The 16,199-nt window shown below is 39.9% G+C and overlaps 1 protein-coding gene across 2 annotated transcripts; it reads right to left on the minus strand.

Annotated features, from left to right (window-relative positions):
• Nucleotides 1–8,110: 8,110 nt before the first annotated feature.
• Nucleotides 8,111–16,180, minus strand: gpr37a (G protein-coupled receptor 37a). Of its 2 annotated transcripts, none has more exons than XM_085164637.1 (2): nucleotides 14,563–16,180; nucleotides 8,111–10,293 (listed from the first exon to the last, which is right to left on the minus strand). In XM_085164637.1, the coding sequence occupies exons 1-2, from the start codon at nucleotides 15,181–15,183 to the stop codon at nucleotides 9,460–9,462; spliced, it is 1,455 nt and encodes a 484-aa protein (XP_085020763.1). In that variant the 5' UTR covers nucleotides 15,184–16,180; the 3' UTR covers nucleotides 8,111–9,459. The 2 variants fall into 2 exon arrangements, with proteins under 2 accessions (XP_085020763.1, XP_085020762.1); XM_085164636.1 differs by having other exon boundaries at nucleotides 14,278–15,873.
• Nucleotides 16,181–16,199: the final 19 nt, after the last annotated feature.

Genomic DNA, 16,199 nt, shown 5'->3' on the forward strand with positions numbered 1-16,199 from the left:
GTAAAACTCTCAAATGCACACCTTAAAAAAGTCAGAGCTCTGTTGAGCCAAGCATTCCTTTAACATTAACTAGTAACGACTTCATGAATTTCTTCACAAATAAAATTTTAACCACTAGAGAAAAAAAAAATACTCATGGCCATCTCCAGATATAACATTATGTACAGCTACTTTCAATACCATTGATATTTATTTAGGTCTGTTAGAGCAAATTCAGTTGCTTGTATGCATGAAGTCAGGGTGATGGTTACACATAAAATCACCTGTGTAATTGAAGCAAAGAGCAGAGCCAATAATTAGATACATTTGAACATTGCTATCTCAACTAGATTAGGGAGATTTTAATTGCATTGTGTTTGCTCTATAACCAAGACAAAACAAAAAAAAAAAAAAAAAAAACATGGACCTGGCAATTTGGCAGCAAGCCCTGTCTTGCATTAAGGAACTCCATGTCTTTTCATAGTTTTTTATGATAGTTAGCTTTATGGCTGTTTTGCTTAAGACCACCAAACTTCTTGTGCCTTGAAAAATCCTGGATAAGTAGTTTGGTTACTTTGGAAGCCTGGCTCCTCTCCACCAGTCAGAGGCAGCAGTTCCAGCCCTCTGGGGATATCTTTCTTATCCCAGAAAACAGCCCTGGGAGCAATTGGGAGAAGGTCAGTGAGCAGCTTGTTCAATACTGAAGCCTGTGTACCCATCACCCCTTTGTTTCTGAATGAATGGTGCTGTCTAGTTACTGAAGCAGCAACAGGGGCTGCCAGCTTCATTTACAAAAGCCTTAAACATGCACATTTTGTGCCAGAGAACAAATCAAAGGCAAACTGATGATTAGAGAAGAATGTGGTTTACATGAAAAGAGCCTCATCAGGATCATTCTGCTATGAACACAATTAAACAAGAATGTTATGCCATTAGCAGAGGACACAAATGCTATAAATACAAACTCACTGTTAATTGAAATGATGAGATGAAAGTAAAGATTTTTAAGAAAATAAAAAAACGTTTGGGCCAACAATGAACCACTGAATCATAATGAAATAGTTCACATTTACTAAGTTTGGTGAGCCCCACATTTTCCTTTTAGTTTCACCATCAGGTTAATATCTATACTCCTCAATGCTTGAGTTCATATGAGAATAGATCTAAAATTATCTCATGTTGGAATACAGCTAATCAACAGACTTTATATAAGATTGACATAAATTTTTGGTCTGAAAAATTAAGCCAATGTGCAAGTGCTCTAAACCTTCTTTCCAATGGCCATCAGATTCTATCAAAGTAAACTAATGAGTACAAAGTCTCAAATGCTTTTTTCAAGCCTTATGAAATAAAGTTTGCATAAAAAGTAAGGAAATTTGTGTGATTTTTGTTTTAACAATATTTCTGTCATGGTCCCTCTGTTCTCCCTGTATTTCTGCCAAAGTTTGTTTTCCTCTGCCTCTGTTCTTTATATCTGTTCTCTGGGGCTATGCTTTTTCAGATTCCCACTCTTGGCTCCACACACCTGACAGTAATCAACCAACTGCGGCCCACGAGCTCGTCAGAGGCCCCTAGAGAGATAGCTACATGGTGAAACTGTAACTGTTTAACTGAGAATGAGCACAAGCGCGCTCATGCACACAGGTGTTCACTGACACACTATCTTCCTTGGCGCTGCCTCTAAGCATATTGTTGTTACCGCATTGTTGGTCTTGTGTGCCACTCAGTACTGTTCAGTATTTGTTACTTAAGGTTATTCATCCTTATTATAATAATAATAATAATAATAATAATAATGGATTGCATTTATATAGCACTTTTCAGGGCCCTCAAAGCACTTTACAATTCCACTATTCATTCACTCACACATTCATACACTGGTGAAGGAAAGCTACAGTTGTAGCCACAGCTGCCCTGGGGCAGACTGACAGAAGCGAGGCTGCCATATTACGCTGCCATATTATGTAGGTGAAGTATCTTGCCCAAGGACACAACGACCGAGACTATCCAAGCCGGGGCTCGAACCGGCAACCTTCCGGTTACAAGACAAACACCCAACTCTTTGAGCCACGATTGCCCTGTCTTGGTTGTTGCTGTGATTTTCCTACTGTGTTGTTCTCTTTTGCTTGTTTTCTTTTTTCCCCAGCAGGAAAAAAAGCAGATTTTTAGTGTCTTTTCTCTCTTTCCCTCTTCTCCTCTGTTTATCTTTCCCTTTCCTTTTATTGAACTTTCTCTTTCCTGTACCCTGGTCCTGTCTGTTCCGCTTGAAATACCTTAAAAGCTAAATAAATAAATAAATAGTAAAGATCAATCAAGTGGACTAGTATGACAAAACCGCAATGATCCACTTGGGAAAATAAAATCTGCCATTTTTATTGGCCTTCAGACAATAATTCTCATTTCTACAGTGCCGAACGGGACAGGCAACAACTGAAAAAAAGAAGAGGGACCTAAAATCTGTAGGCCCTGCCTCCCATTCTACTTTTAAATACTCTTTGAGCAACTAATAAGCCTGCAGTCTGAGAGCGAAGTGCTCTAATGGGGTGATATGGTACTACGAGGTCATTAAGATAAGATGTGGCCTGATTATTTAAGACCTTGTATGTGAGGAGCAGGATTTTGAATTTATGCTGGATTTAACAAGAAGCCAATGAAGGGAAGCCAAAACAGGAGAAATATGCTCTCTCTTTCTAGTCCCTGTCAGTACTCTTGCTGCAGCATTTTGGATTAGCTGAAGGCTTTTCAGGGAGTTTTTGGGACGTCCTGATAATAATGAATTACAGTTCAGCCTGGAAGTAATAAATGCATGAACTAGTTTTTCAGCATCACTCTGAGACAGGACATTTCTAATTTTAGAGATACTGCACAAAGTGAAGAAAGCAGTCCTACATAATTGTTTAAAATGTGCACCGAAGGATATATCCTATTCACAAATGACTCCAAGGTTCCTCACAGCATTACCGGAGGCCAAGGTAATGCCATCCAAAGTAAGAATCTGGTTAGATACCATATTTCTAAGATTTTCAGCGCCGAGTACAAAACCTCAGTTTTATTTGAATTTATAAGCAGAAAGTTAGCGGCCATCCAGGTCTTTATGTCTTTAAGACATTCCTGCAGTTTAACTAATTGGTGTGTGTTATCTGGCTTCGTGGACAGATAAAGTTGGGTTTCATCTGCATAGCAGTGAAAATGTATGCTATGTCTTCTGATGATACTGCCTAAGGGAAGCATGTATAATGTAAACAGAACTGGTCCTAGCACCGAACCCTGTGGAACACCATAATTAACCTACAGCATGCTCTAATTGTTGTAATAAAATGTTATTGAGAACAGTATCAAACGCTGCACTGAGGTCTAGCAGGACAAGCACAGAGATGAGTCCACTGTCAGAGGCCATTAGAAGATCATTTGTAACCTTCACTAAAGCTGTTTCTGTGCTGTGATGAGCTCTGAAACCTGACTGAAACTCTTCAAATAAGCCATTCCTCTGGAGATGATCTGTTAATTGTTTTTCCAATTACTCTTTTAAGAATTTTTGAGATAAAACCAAAGTTGAAGATTAGCCTATAATTAACTAAGACATCTGGATCAAGTCATGGCTTTTAAAGTAACGGTTTAATAACTGTGAGCTTGAAGGCCTGTGGTACATAGCTGATTAATAGAGATAGGTTGTTCATATTTAAGATTGAAATATTAATTAATGGTAGGACTTCTTTGTGAGTCCAGCATTACTCACAAGTATTAATGATTGTAGTGAGGCCTACTGTAACTTACAGGTAACCTGCATTACACAGTATTTACACTTGAAACAGCACTTACGCTAAGCTTCTTCCCGCAGGCGATACGCAGGCGATACGGTCTCTCAATCACACCACCACACAGTACTGACCCACACATATAGTTCTTACACACACACACTGGACATTCTGGACATTGTTTTCACTTCATCACTTAAACCACTTTAAGCATATTTGCACTGCACAAGACACTATATAATGTGGATTGCACAACACTGGACATTATATTCCTCATTTCCAGTTAATACTTGTACAGCTGCTGTTATTGTGTGTATGTATATATATTTATATTTCTTCATACATTCTTATATATTTCTATACTGTGTATTTTGTTGTACAGTTATTTTATTTTCAACTTTAATTTATATATTTTATCTTATTCTTTCCCAGTTAAATTTACCCTTCATTCTAATTTGTGTTGTACAGTTATCTCATTCTTAACTTAATTTTTATATTTTATTTTATTCCTTCCTGGTTAAATTCACCCTTTTTTGTTTTCATATTTATTTCCTATCTTATTCATAGCCTTTTCTTTTTTCTTTAGGTCACGAGCAGTTGTCTAAGCATTTCACTGCATATCGTACTGTGTATGACTGTGTATGTGACAAATAAAGAATTTGAATTTGAATTTGAATTATTTATGTAAACATAAAAACTTTTGATTTTATAGCCTAAAACAGCCTAAATAAAACAAGTAACAGGAGTGCCACTGCCTCCATGTTAATACATTTAACCTACTACTTCAGTGCAACACAGAGAGTGGTATTTTTCCTGAAATGAAGAAGTCATTTATGTTAACAATAAAGAGCACTTTGATGAATATATCAGATATTTGAGTAGCATGTTAATGTTCAGTGTAAATACGGCCTAAATGTGAAAACATCTTTCAGCCCATGTCAAGAAACCCGTTCTCACTCCCGAGGAGTAACATGCCGACGTTTTGTCACGTCCCGCGGCGTTCCTGATGAACGCAAAAGGAGACCTTCGGCGTTCTTATGGTACGCGGCGGGTTATGGCTGAAATCCAGTGCAATGACGCTCCCGCGGTAATAGACGTTCCAGCCCTGTATTCCAGCCCTAAACCTAACCTTATCCCTAGCCCTAACCATAACCTTTTTCCTGAGGTTAACCAGGACTTTAATGATGTTAAATAGCGTGTTTCTAAGCGATTTGAAGGAAAAGAGCGAACATGTGTAGATTGAGTCCATGCGGTTCTCATATTTCCTCATTTTTCCGAGGTCGTCATTTAGGAACGTGGTGGGTAGCCGAAAACGTAATATGTTGACGATTTGTCACCTAGCGTAAAATGTTACGCTTTGGGAGTGAGAACGTGTTGCAAGAAACACCTCTGTATAAGTTCATCATCATCTTCAGTGCTGCAATCAGCAGTGTACGTGTTGGAACATATTTTCTTTTTTGAAGTTTCACTGATGTGTTTAGATTTGTTTTCATAGGCACAAACAAGGAAAGTGACTTTGAAATCAGTGCCTTCAAAGCATTGTGCAGTTTTACAACAGTACTTACACTGCCTAGTAAGGGGAACTGGTAAGGACAAAGGCAAAGTATAAAAAAAAGTCTTGGGGTGCACTTTAATTTAATTAAAATATTAATTAGAAACATGTATTAACAAAATTAAATTAAGAGTAAGAACTTCACTAGAAGAAGAAACTGCCTCCAGTCTTTTGTTTACTGACTGCACTGTTTCAGGACAAAAAGACCATCAGCAACAACTTATTGTCTTAGCATAAATGAGGCTAGATGTGCAGTTTGTGGCACTGTAACACTATTCACTGTGCCAGCCCAGCTGAGAGACAAACTCCCTAACACGAAGCATGGACAATGGCGTGCTCTGTACACGTTAGCTGCATGGTGACGATGATGACTAAATTATGGTGAGAGAAAAAACAGCTGAGGGTTGTGCTGAATGTGATGCAGCAAATAAACTATCAGAGCAGTTTTTTGAGGGAAAAAAACTTTCATAATAAATTATATTTCTGATTTGACTTTTCAGTTCTGTCTGCTTTCTGTTCATGTTTTAAGGAGGTTCAACTGTTAACTGGACTGATTGCAATTCTGAGTAAACGAGTTCAATTTGAACTGCAGCAACAATAGTAGCTGTGTGCTCTGGATGTATGGCAATGACGTCTCACACTCTACTTCTATCCTTCATTTAGAAATGTTTTCTTGTCCTCCAAGTGTTAAAGCTCTATGAACAGCTAAACTTTGACAAAAGTCTAATCTTGTCAATCTTTTGCAGCATTGCACTATCAGCGAATCCCTGAGCTCCTGCAGTGATATATCATTAAAATGCCTGTAGAGAGCAATGTGCTCATACAGTCATATCTTAAGTCAGTTAGGTGCACATTAAGCCAGACTACACTTTGGTTGCATTTTGGCACCTCTCGATCTTTGTTGCGCAGCCCGGTTAACCAAGCCACATCACTACCTGGCATCACTACATTTAAATGTGCCAATAACTTGACTGAACTCAGGCCCATAGCAGCTAAGTACCATTCTAGGAACTTGTTTCTGGAAATCTGCAAGATGAGATTCATTTCTCAGTAGTGAATTTTGGTATAATTTTTTTTAACTCATCAAAAGAAACATCAAATCCAAAGGAGTATGCTACAGCCAACCTCAACTCCGTGAAACAAAAATCATGTTTGAAAAATGTTACCATGTGGAGAAAGCATTTATTCAGTAACATTATTTCTGAAGACTGCAGAAATTTAAATGGAGCAGTTCAGTAATAAGTGAGGGCTTATAGAAACACTGTACTTTTATATGTACTCTTAATGAAACATTACCTGTTTTTTTAAAGGGCTTTGTGTTTGATCACAGCTCAGGACTAGGGCTGGGTATCGTCACTGATTTCTAGAATCGATTCAATTCCGATTCACAAGGTCCCAAATCGATTCGATCCATGATTCGATTCAATTCAATTCGATTCGATTTGAATCGGGGAAATTTTGCCTCAGAGAGTCAGAAATATTATAATTCAGATCATGCATCAGTAGATTTCCATATTTTTTATATCTATAAAAAGAAAGCTGAGACTTTATCAAAGGTGTGAGCATCACAGCAGATGCCTTTGTGTCAAAGTAGCTGAGGATAAAACACAGAAAAACATGAAGGTGATTTTCCTGGCCTGGGATTTTATAAAAATATTCTGCAGTAGATCAAAAACGTAATGTTCATAATCAACTTATGAACATTACCTGATGCTGCTGAAGTGAAGCAGAGCAAAGTTACAGAGGTTTGATTAGAGACACGGCTGAGCGTTTTGCAATTTTGCATAATTTTAAAAAGTTTAATTTTGTTCACTAGCCTGTTGAACAGCAGAAATGAGGCTTTGTTTTCGGAAGTAAGTAAAAGGAAAAATAACAGCGTTTGACAGCGCTGTAAACAACGGTAGACTTGTGCGTAATAAGCAAGCGAATAATGCAGAAAACAGACAGGGAGAGACAGAGAGAGAGAGAGAGAGAGAGAGAGAGAGAGAGAGAGAGAGAGAGCTGTGCATGAAGTGTGATTTTATTGTGGTGGAAGCAAAACAGCAAAAGTCAGAGTGAATTCATGACGATGTTTATGTTAAGCTTAGTTTGGATCTTCTTTTGCTGCTGGTTCGGCTAAATAGTTTGGAGAGAGCTAAAACCTAGAGCTTCAGAATCTAGCGCAAAAAGGACGTAAACGCAAAGCGCGGACCCGCCGAAACATCAGAATAAGCGAGCTGTCTCAGCCCCGACCGTGTCCGTGCAGGTGAGAAAGGCGACATCTCACTGATTCTGATCATCAGCGCTTTGTGTTTAGGTCTTTGTGCAGAATCCGTGTACCTGCTCTCATTTACTGTTTTAGCTGTTTGGTGGTTGTTGAAATCTTGTGAGGTTTCACCTGAGATTCTGGCATTTCAGCCAAAATAAATTTATATTAAAAAATCGATTCAGGATTTTAAGGAATCGATATCACGTTATCCAAGCCAGAATCGATTTTAATCGATAAATCGATAATCAAAACCTACACCTACTTGGGACCACACTGAAGTGACTATGTGGAAATTTGCTGCACAAAAAAGACAATATCATATTCAAACCATGCTCCAAAAATATGTATTTTTTTCTTTTATTAATGTGATATTTCATTTTGTAAAAAAGAAAAAAGAAAAAAAGAAAATAATGATAATAATAAAACAAACCAAAACAAAACAATAAAAACTAAAAATTGAATGTTGCCTGGATTTCAGGGAAAATGCTTTTTAATGAAATCTTTATTTATAGTAAATTATAATTTGGTTACAGTTTCTTAAAAGGACCGTTTGGAGAAAGGGAACTGACTACTATATAAATTTACTTCAAATTCAATTGAGTTTTATTTATGTGGCATCAAATTACAACAGTGGTTGCCTCAAGGCACTGTATATTGTAAGGTAGAAACCTACAATAATATAAATACAATCTTAAAATCTTTCTTTGAAAGGTTAGTGGCCAATTGCAGAGGGGCTGCAGCCTATCCCAGCTGCTAGAGGATAAGAAGTGGGGTATACTGTGGACAAGTCACCAGCGTGTCAAAGGGCCAACAGACATGAAGTCTATTTCAATGTAAATTTCTTAAAAAAAAATTAAATACTTTTATATATATATACTTTTCTATAATTAACTATAATTTTTGACAGAAAGAGAAAAAAAAACCCAGTTGTGACTGACTATATTTAAAACATCTAGGTACTGCACTAACTGTTACTAAGTCTGTACCACAGGAGGAAATGCTGGAAATGCTGGTGGAGCTAAAACAACTGCATATTTACGTGAAAACATTTCTGCACAACCACGGGTAAAATTCGCTCCTCTGGCTTTGAAAGTTAAACTGTGCGGAGGAGAATTACAAAAGTATCTGTAAACAAATTGAATTATGGTACAAACTCTCGTGACATCAGAAATGTACCAACCATGTCTTGTTTCAGATTTTGTAAACAGTGACAAAAAGTAGTTTACAACTGATCTCAGATTCAGTAAAAATACCAGTGAGTTCATTAAAACTGCTGAGGTTTTTGCCAGTGGCTAATACTGTTCATTCAAATATAGAAAATCTTTTAACAGTTAATAGATAGAGAGCAGGTTCATTCGGTGAGTCAGTAAACATAAGCGTGTTCAAGAGTTTGGGGTGTTTTAAAAACAAACAAGTAAACAAACAAACAAACAGACAAAAAACTATCTGCTGATCCCATCAGATGAAGCTCAGTCTCAGGGTCTGTGTCCACAGGATCCACACATTCCTTTCACTGCAGCCATTCCAGCCCTGCCGTACATTGGGTTGTTTTAGACAATTCAGGGGCGTTTGGTGTAACACCTCTCATAATGGAACAAAACTGTAAATAACTACTTAATATATAAAATGTTCATTTTATATATAGTTGTATGTCCTTTGAATTACCTCAGATATTTTAGAAACAAGTTTTTGCTAAACCTTTTAATTGAACGTTTGTTTGGGTTTAAAATTGGGGAGACAAGGTGTTTATCCACTCAGGTGTAGCTCCACTCTTGGACACTGTAGGAGAGAGCACTTGTCAATAATCTATCATATCATCGCATCGTACTTCCCCTCTCAAGCGTCGAGTGCTGGAAAGCAGGGCGAACCCTTGCGTGCAAAATCATAGCTATGGATTGGTACAATGGCAATGTTGATTATTGACCTCAGTAGTTTGTCCCCACAGCAGAGTAGGTGGCAGAGGTGGATGCTTCCCTGCGGGTGGTATTAAATGGCAACAGCTCAAGCTCGGTGGTGGTGCACTCATTGTCAACGTTGCTAGTGGCAGTGGTGGGGGAGTGGGGCGGGCCACATTCGTCGCAGCAGCAGCAACAGCAGTCCAAGAAGGCTCTGGCAAATGGCTGGCATAGACAAAACAGCAAAACGGGCGTCACAGCCGATTTGCAAAAGAGCATCATCTGGCTGACAAGGTGCAGAATGTCCAAGGCTCTCCTGGGAATGGTGGCCGCCATATACACATTAATGATGTTGCAGATGTTCTCTGGAATGATGCAGAACCCATAGAGGATGGCCAAAGCTACCACGGCACAGTTCATCTGGCTTTCCAGCTGAAGCTGCTTCTTGCCCCCACGGACACAGGCCCACTCGGCGTTGCGGATCTTGCGGGCAGTCGCTAGTGAGCTGCAGATGGTGAACAGCGTTGGCAGGCAGAAAAAGCAGCCAAAGTACCACCAGAGGCGTGCACTGTTGTAGGTGAGCCCCAAGACATAGAGTGTGTCCGGGAGGTCTGTTGAGATGCGAACTACACAACGTTCACATGGTGTCACATCAGGTGGCTCGTCGTCCTCAGTGACCAGCTGTCTGATCAGCAGCTCAGGCAACGCCAGCAGCAAAGCGCCCACCCAGATGACCGCCAGCTTTGCAGTGGTAGATGCCCAGTTCTCGATCATCTCATAATAGATCTGCACGTTGGTGGCTGCCCGGAAACGATCAATGCACAGAGCACACAGTGTGAAGGTTGTGATCCCAAGAGAAACCACCTGGGAGAAAGGCTAGAATCAGGTTAAAAGTTAAAAGTACAATTTCATAACTGTAACAATTATGTGAAGTAAAGTAAAAATAAAAAGTACAACCGAGTTAGACCAGAATTTGTCTCTAACAATGTTAGCATTAAATTCAAATAAATCTAAAAGAATTAACCATGATATAATGTGTCTTAAAAAATTGTATATATATTTTTTGTATGCATAAATTGTGTGTATTTTTTATGTATAGATGGACAGTTTGCATCATTTTCACATTTGTACTAAATACAATATTCCATAGTCACATTTTTTAGTTACACTCAAATTAGATAATTAGTTTTGAAACAGTTTCAGCTAACCAGACTTTTTATGAGTTCTTGGTGCTAACGAAGCCTCCAAACACTTGTTTTTATACTCCAATGTTTTCAGCTTTTATACAGGAAGCCTGGGTACAGAACCTGAACACAGAACTGTCAGCAGAGTTTTGGGAAAAAGCAATTTATACATTTATTTGACCACTTTGCATTGTGGGCGTGTATCAAGGGCAAGAGGCAGGATGGATAATCAGAAACTGTGTTTCTTACCTGTTGGCTGGTGCGAGTGGTATCCCAAATTTCTCATTTTTAACTTGTAACAAACGTGACACAAGAGCATTCAATCATTAGTCTCCGCCTCTCTACCATGATATACGCCCACGATGCAAAATCAGGGTCAAAAGTGTCATGTTGAAAAAAATTAGATATAATCAATTTAGACTTTAAAAAAAGTCTTCAGAAAAAACTAATTTTATGTTGGCCTGTTCCAAATTGGATAAATCAATTGAAGATCTAAAATCAGATTCGGCAGAGTTTTTAGGTGTGTCACACCCACTGTTGCAATACTAGTGATGTTTTTATTTACAGTGTTCACTTTGATCAGGCTGTTCACTTTTCAGCTTTTCAGTTATCTAGCTTTTGGCAGGACCTCCTGATAAAGGGACAGCCTGATTGGCTGATCAGCTCCAGCTGCCCTGCCAGCCTCTCTGGCGCCACCCCTCCTCTGCAGTGGAGCCGCATACCACACCTTGCTAGCTACATTAAGTGACAATAAGGCGAGGTGATGACGTCAATAAACTCATGTAGGTCACTGCCTCAGATAAAAAGCTTCCACTGCTAAGAAGCTTAAACACAATAAATAAGACCTTTTGTCTCCAGATGTCACATTAAAACCCTTTCAGTTGTCACAAGCTGCAGACATGATAACTTGCTATGGGAATTTAGGTAAGCATCAATTGAACAACTGTCAGTGTCTCAAAGGCAAACATATGATGTTTTTTGTAATAGAGTCAGTAGAAGATATGATATTCAGATAAAAAAAAATTAAATTAAAATTAAATTAATACATTTGTGAGAATAAATGCTTTTAAAAGTGAGTCAGTCCCTGAAGAGTCATGGTATAAAGGTCTAACTTTAAAGCAGAAATATTTTTTTTTTATAAAAAACAGTTTGACTGAAAGGAATTTTTTTCCCTCTGTATCATGGGTACATTTCATTTATTACCCATCTGGATACTGGTTTTAGGGGTATCCAGAAACAGGCAGCTGTAGCTGATGAGTGTCAGCTAAACTCATCTCTTTTATGTACAGCCTATTGTCCCTAACCTTTCTTATGAATTCATTAATATGTAGGGAAACAGAAGAAGTTATGAAAACGTTCTGATTGCCCCAGGGTTTTGGACCTGGGGTTTTCTGTTATAGTCTTTGAATTTTTGTCACTATTTAACGTTCTGTTGGTTCTCAATTTGATCCATGTTGTTTGTTTTTGTTTGCCACAATATGAAGCATCGTAGACCACGGTTCGATCCGTAGTCCTTTCAGTCCTCATGCTAAACTATCCTCGTAGAATATGTAGCAAAAAGTGCTCCTTTGAATGGATGGATAAAGCATATTGTAGCGCTTTGAGTACTCAGGTAGAGTAGCAAAGTGCAGCCTATTTACCGTTTAGTTCTTTGTGTCAGTTTCTGGTTATTTCCATGTGTACCCCTTCCTATTTATTGTTTTGTATAGTTTATATCTTTTTAAGCCTGGATTATACTCTGTTGCGGACACAGGGACCTCATACCCCAACAACCGAGTAGATATTACTGTTAAGCAGGTTTTAAGCCTGGATTATACTCATTTATTGGAGACCTGATGTTCACATAGTTAATGTATTGGACAACTCATGAGGTCACAAAAAGAGGCAGGCATGCACCCCCACACTAACTGTCTGATGACAAAATTTACGTCACAGGATCACAGAAAGTATTGAATCCTCCATCATGAACCACTATGTCAAGTCTCTGTGTTTGAGTCTGCCATCTGTTTAGTCACTTTCTATTTTTACTTTAGTAGTCTTTTGTCATCTGTGCTTTGTCTTCTAGTTTTAGCAGTGGTTCTCCACCTACTTCTACTTGCCTCAATCATTGTCTCTTATATTTATTGTCTCAGTCTCTCTTTGTCCTTTGTTCCACTTGTTGTGTTTTCCATAGCATTTCCCAATTTAGTAATTATTCCTTCTGACTCCTGGGTGTTGGCTTTTGCTTTGAACCGTCTATCGCACATTCATTAAAAAGGCTCACTTTGGTAACCTTCATCTATTGCTTACAGCATTTGGGTCCGCAAAACTACAACCAGTTTCCAGGCAGGAAATGACAGTCTTGTGTACTTGGTATTGAGTTTTACTTCTCCTGTCTCGTTGGTATTAATTTGCTCCATTCTGTGTTCCTTGCTGTCCCAGTCTCATCTGCATTTATTCTTGTGACTTCTCATCTTCCTCTGTGTAGTTCTCCTGTTCTCCTCCATGTAAGTTAAGCCTTGTTGCCCATGTAGTTGTGTTTCCCTATTTTACTATGGTAACCATTGCTCTCTGTGGCTCATGTTGTTTGCTTCCTCTGCCTTGTTATGTCTATAGCTTCCACCTGTGTGTCCAGCCTGTTGCCTCTCCTCTTGATATCCAGTGTGTACTTATTATCTCTGTCTTCTGCTGTCCTTTGTCATTGTCCTACCATAGTTGTGTGCTCCTTGCTACATGTTCCCCTGATTATGTACCTGTAGTTTTCCCTGGAATGTGTATTCCTGGCTCCACTTGATTTGGTATTTTGTCTTTGAATGAAACTCCAGCACTAAAGCTGTTCTTGAGTTCACGTGTGGCCTCCATAACATGCAGAGACTAGATGTGGCACATATGTAGAGTAATTTTTTAATGTGGTGTTATATTCGATTGAGCATGTTGGGTTTGACCAGAAATGTCTTTTTATTTTTCCTGAAATTATGCAGTGGGTTAAGATGAAACTCTACACACACGGTGTGGGTTTCCAAGAGGAACATTTCATGTCAACTGTCATATATATATGATGTTTAGTACATTTTTAACATGTCATTATTACATTCCTTTAAGTTTTTCAATTTGAGCAGAGTTGACCTTTAATTTTGAAATAAAACTTAGCACAGATGTGGAGTAGATGAACCTGAGGAGAAATGTGTTGAACGTTTCATGTCAACTATGAAGAGCCACTTTTGATTAATGTTTTGAACACGTGGTGAAGTTGAGAATAATGTTCTTTTAACATGTCAGGAATTATGTACCTGCCTGAGAAGGAACTCTGTACAGATATATTGTGGATGCAGGTCACATTTAAGATTTCAAGAAATCATGAATGACAAAGCTCATTACCAGCAAAATTGAAAAGAAGATAAAATGAAACTTGGGGATTAGGGGAAAAGGTCCTGGACCTGGTCCTGGAATAAAAACTGATATATGGACTGACTCCCTTTTGAAGCCAGTCTCAGGTAGTCATTGGAGAATTTATTGTGTATTGAGGAGGAGAACGAAGGAGAGCGCTTTGTGTAGATGCGCAAAACAATTTAGAGGTTCACTTGACCGCGATGGTCTTACCTGTAAGATGAACTCGGCTACAATTAGATCTGCTGCACCATGAGGGACTACCAAACCACCACTACCCCACCACCCTGCCTCTCACCTCCAGATAGGGGATAATCCTGCATGAGAACTCTCCCAGCAGCCATTTCTTGGTGAGCTCATGAAACACCACAAGCGGCAAGCAGAAGAAGATGATGACGAAATCCCAGAGCGCGAGGCTGGCTAGCAACGAGTTGGAGATGCTCCTCATGTAGTAGTTGTGACATACAATACACATGATCGACACGTTCCCGATGATGCCCACTGTAAAGATGAGGGCGGCGGTTATCAGTACAGCGTAGGCTCCGTACGACTCCGCGGTTACCGGGTAGAATGGATTCTTTACCTGCTTGCGTCTGGTTCGCGTGTTCACCGGAACGAGCCGCGTGGTGTCGGGAAAGTCCGGGAGAGAGTACTCATCCTCATAGTCACTTGTATTGAGTCTGAAGGGGGGGTCGGCTTCTAGCTCCTGCGCCATGGCCACAGGTAGCGGTTCGCTGTGCGTCGCCCTGCCAGAGACGGCAACCCGCCTTTGCCTTCGCGTGCGTCCACTCATCCTGCGCGTGCAGTTGGGTCCATGCAGTGTTTGTTTAGACACTTCATTGCTCGGCTCATCTGTATCATTTTCTTTCGTGCCTAAAACTAGAACTTCTGGTAAAAATGACCGAGTTCCACTTTGGGCACCACCTTCACGCAGAGAGCGCCTGGTGATCTTTTTCTCTGGCAGCTCAGACGACGAGGAATTTAGAGGAATCAGCCATGAGGCTTCTGCACTCGTACTGCGTGTCCCCCCACGGTCCTCCCCGCTGACTGTGCGCCATCTCCGGCTGTGCACATTCCTTTCAGCGGTGGCGGATTTATTATAAGGACTAAACGTCGTCTTTGTTTTGTCCCAGTGAAGTTGACAAACGACGGCCTCGCTGCACAGCCACAAACACAGGAGACTCAGGGCTGCACACATCCTCATGGCTCTGGCTAAACCGCAAAATGAAACCGTGTGATCGATTGATCCATCTCTGTGTTTTGATCGTTTTTAAACTCAAATCTGCCAAACCGTCAACTTTCTTTCATTTTTGTGTACACAGAGCTTCCTCGAAGTCTTTGGCCGTTTAAGAGTGCTGCACCTTTCAAGTTCGGGTGCGTCCCAGTGCGTCTCCAGTCCGGAGGCATCACCGGTGAAAAAAAAAAATCTGATCGGAAAAGTTTTTAAACTGGGCTGAAAACTGTGAACTAAATAAGTAAATCCTGAGCGTCAGGAATTGGGTGTTGGGATGGAGAATCCCTGAGTAGGTCCATAGTACGTTTCTGCACGCGTGGCAGGTCCGGAGCGCCCGGGGACCGGAGTGGAGCACCGACGAATGCGAGACACGACCAATGTGACAGAGCGTCTAAGAAGAGGAGGAGGGAGGGGGACTAAGGCCGGGGGTGGTGGTTGTTGTCGTCTCTTTAACCTGCTATTAAATCCCACCGGATACTACATTAGACCGTCCAATATTCTAAACGTGCTTTGGTACCGATGTGTATCGTCAGAAAAATGATGTTTATGGTTGCTCCAGAATTTGGAAACATGTTTATTTCATTTATATTTTTGTACTTAAGAGTTCATGTGAAAGGTTTTCAGGCACAAAAGGGGAGCATATGAAAAACAACAACAACAACAACACATATAAGTTGAAACTTCCTTTAAAAGAAATGTGTTGTTGTTGTTTTACTCTTGTGTGCCATCAGATGGAAAATTTGAGTATTAAATAGTGTACTAGTACTGACCTGTACTATTCAAACTTAAACAGGATTTAAAGGTGCACATGACGCAGACATGAATTGAGCCTGGTGTAAAGGAGAGTTGGGCTCTCGTGCTCTGAGGGGCCTCGGGATGTCTGGGGCCCGGATCTCCTCCATGCCTGCTTCATGACCTGGGGACAGGGCTATGGCTCCACACACCTACTATTAGACACTTAGGTGGAGAAACCTTATAAATACCAG

This window comes from Neolamprologus multifasciatus, chromosome 7, assembly GCF_963576455.1.
Source record: "Neolamprologus multifasciatus chromosome 7, fNeoMul1.2, whole genome shotgun sequence".
NCBI classification, from domain to species: domain Eukaryota; kingdom Metazoa; phylum Chordata; class Actinopteri; order Cichliformes; family Cichlidae; genus Neolamprologus; species Neolamprologus multifasciatus.

What these genes read in the sequence shown, in the direction of transcription:
- gpr37a (XM_085164636.1), bottom strand. Translation starts at nt 15,183, where the DNA reads ATGAGGATGTGTGCAGCCCTGAGTCTCCTGTGTTTGTGGCTGTGCAGC. An exon ending in GGATTATCCCCTATCTGGAG is followed by an intron (nt 10,294 to 14,277) that starts GTGAGAGGCAGG and finishes CCTTTCTCCCAG; the next exon opens with GTGGTTTCTCTTGGGATCAC.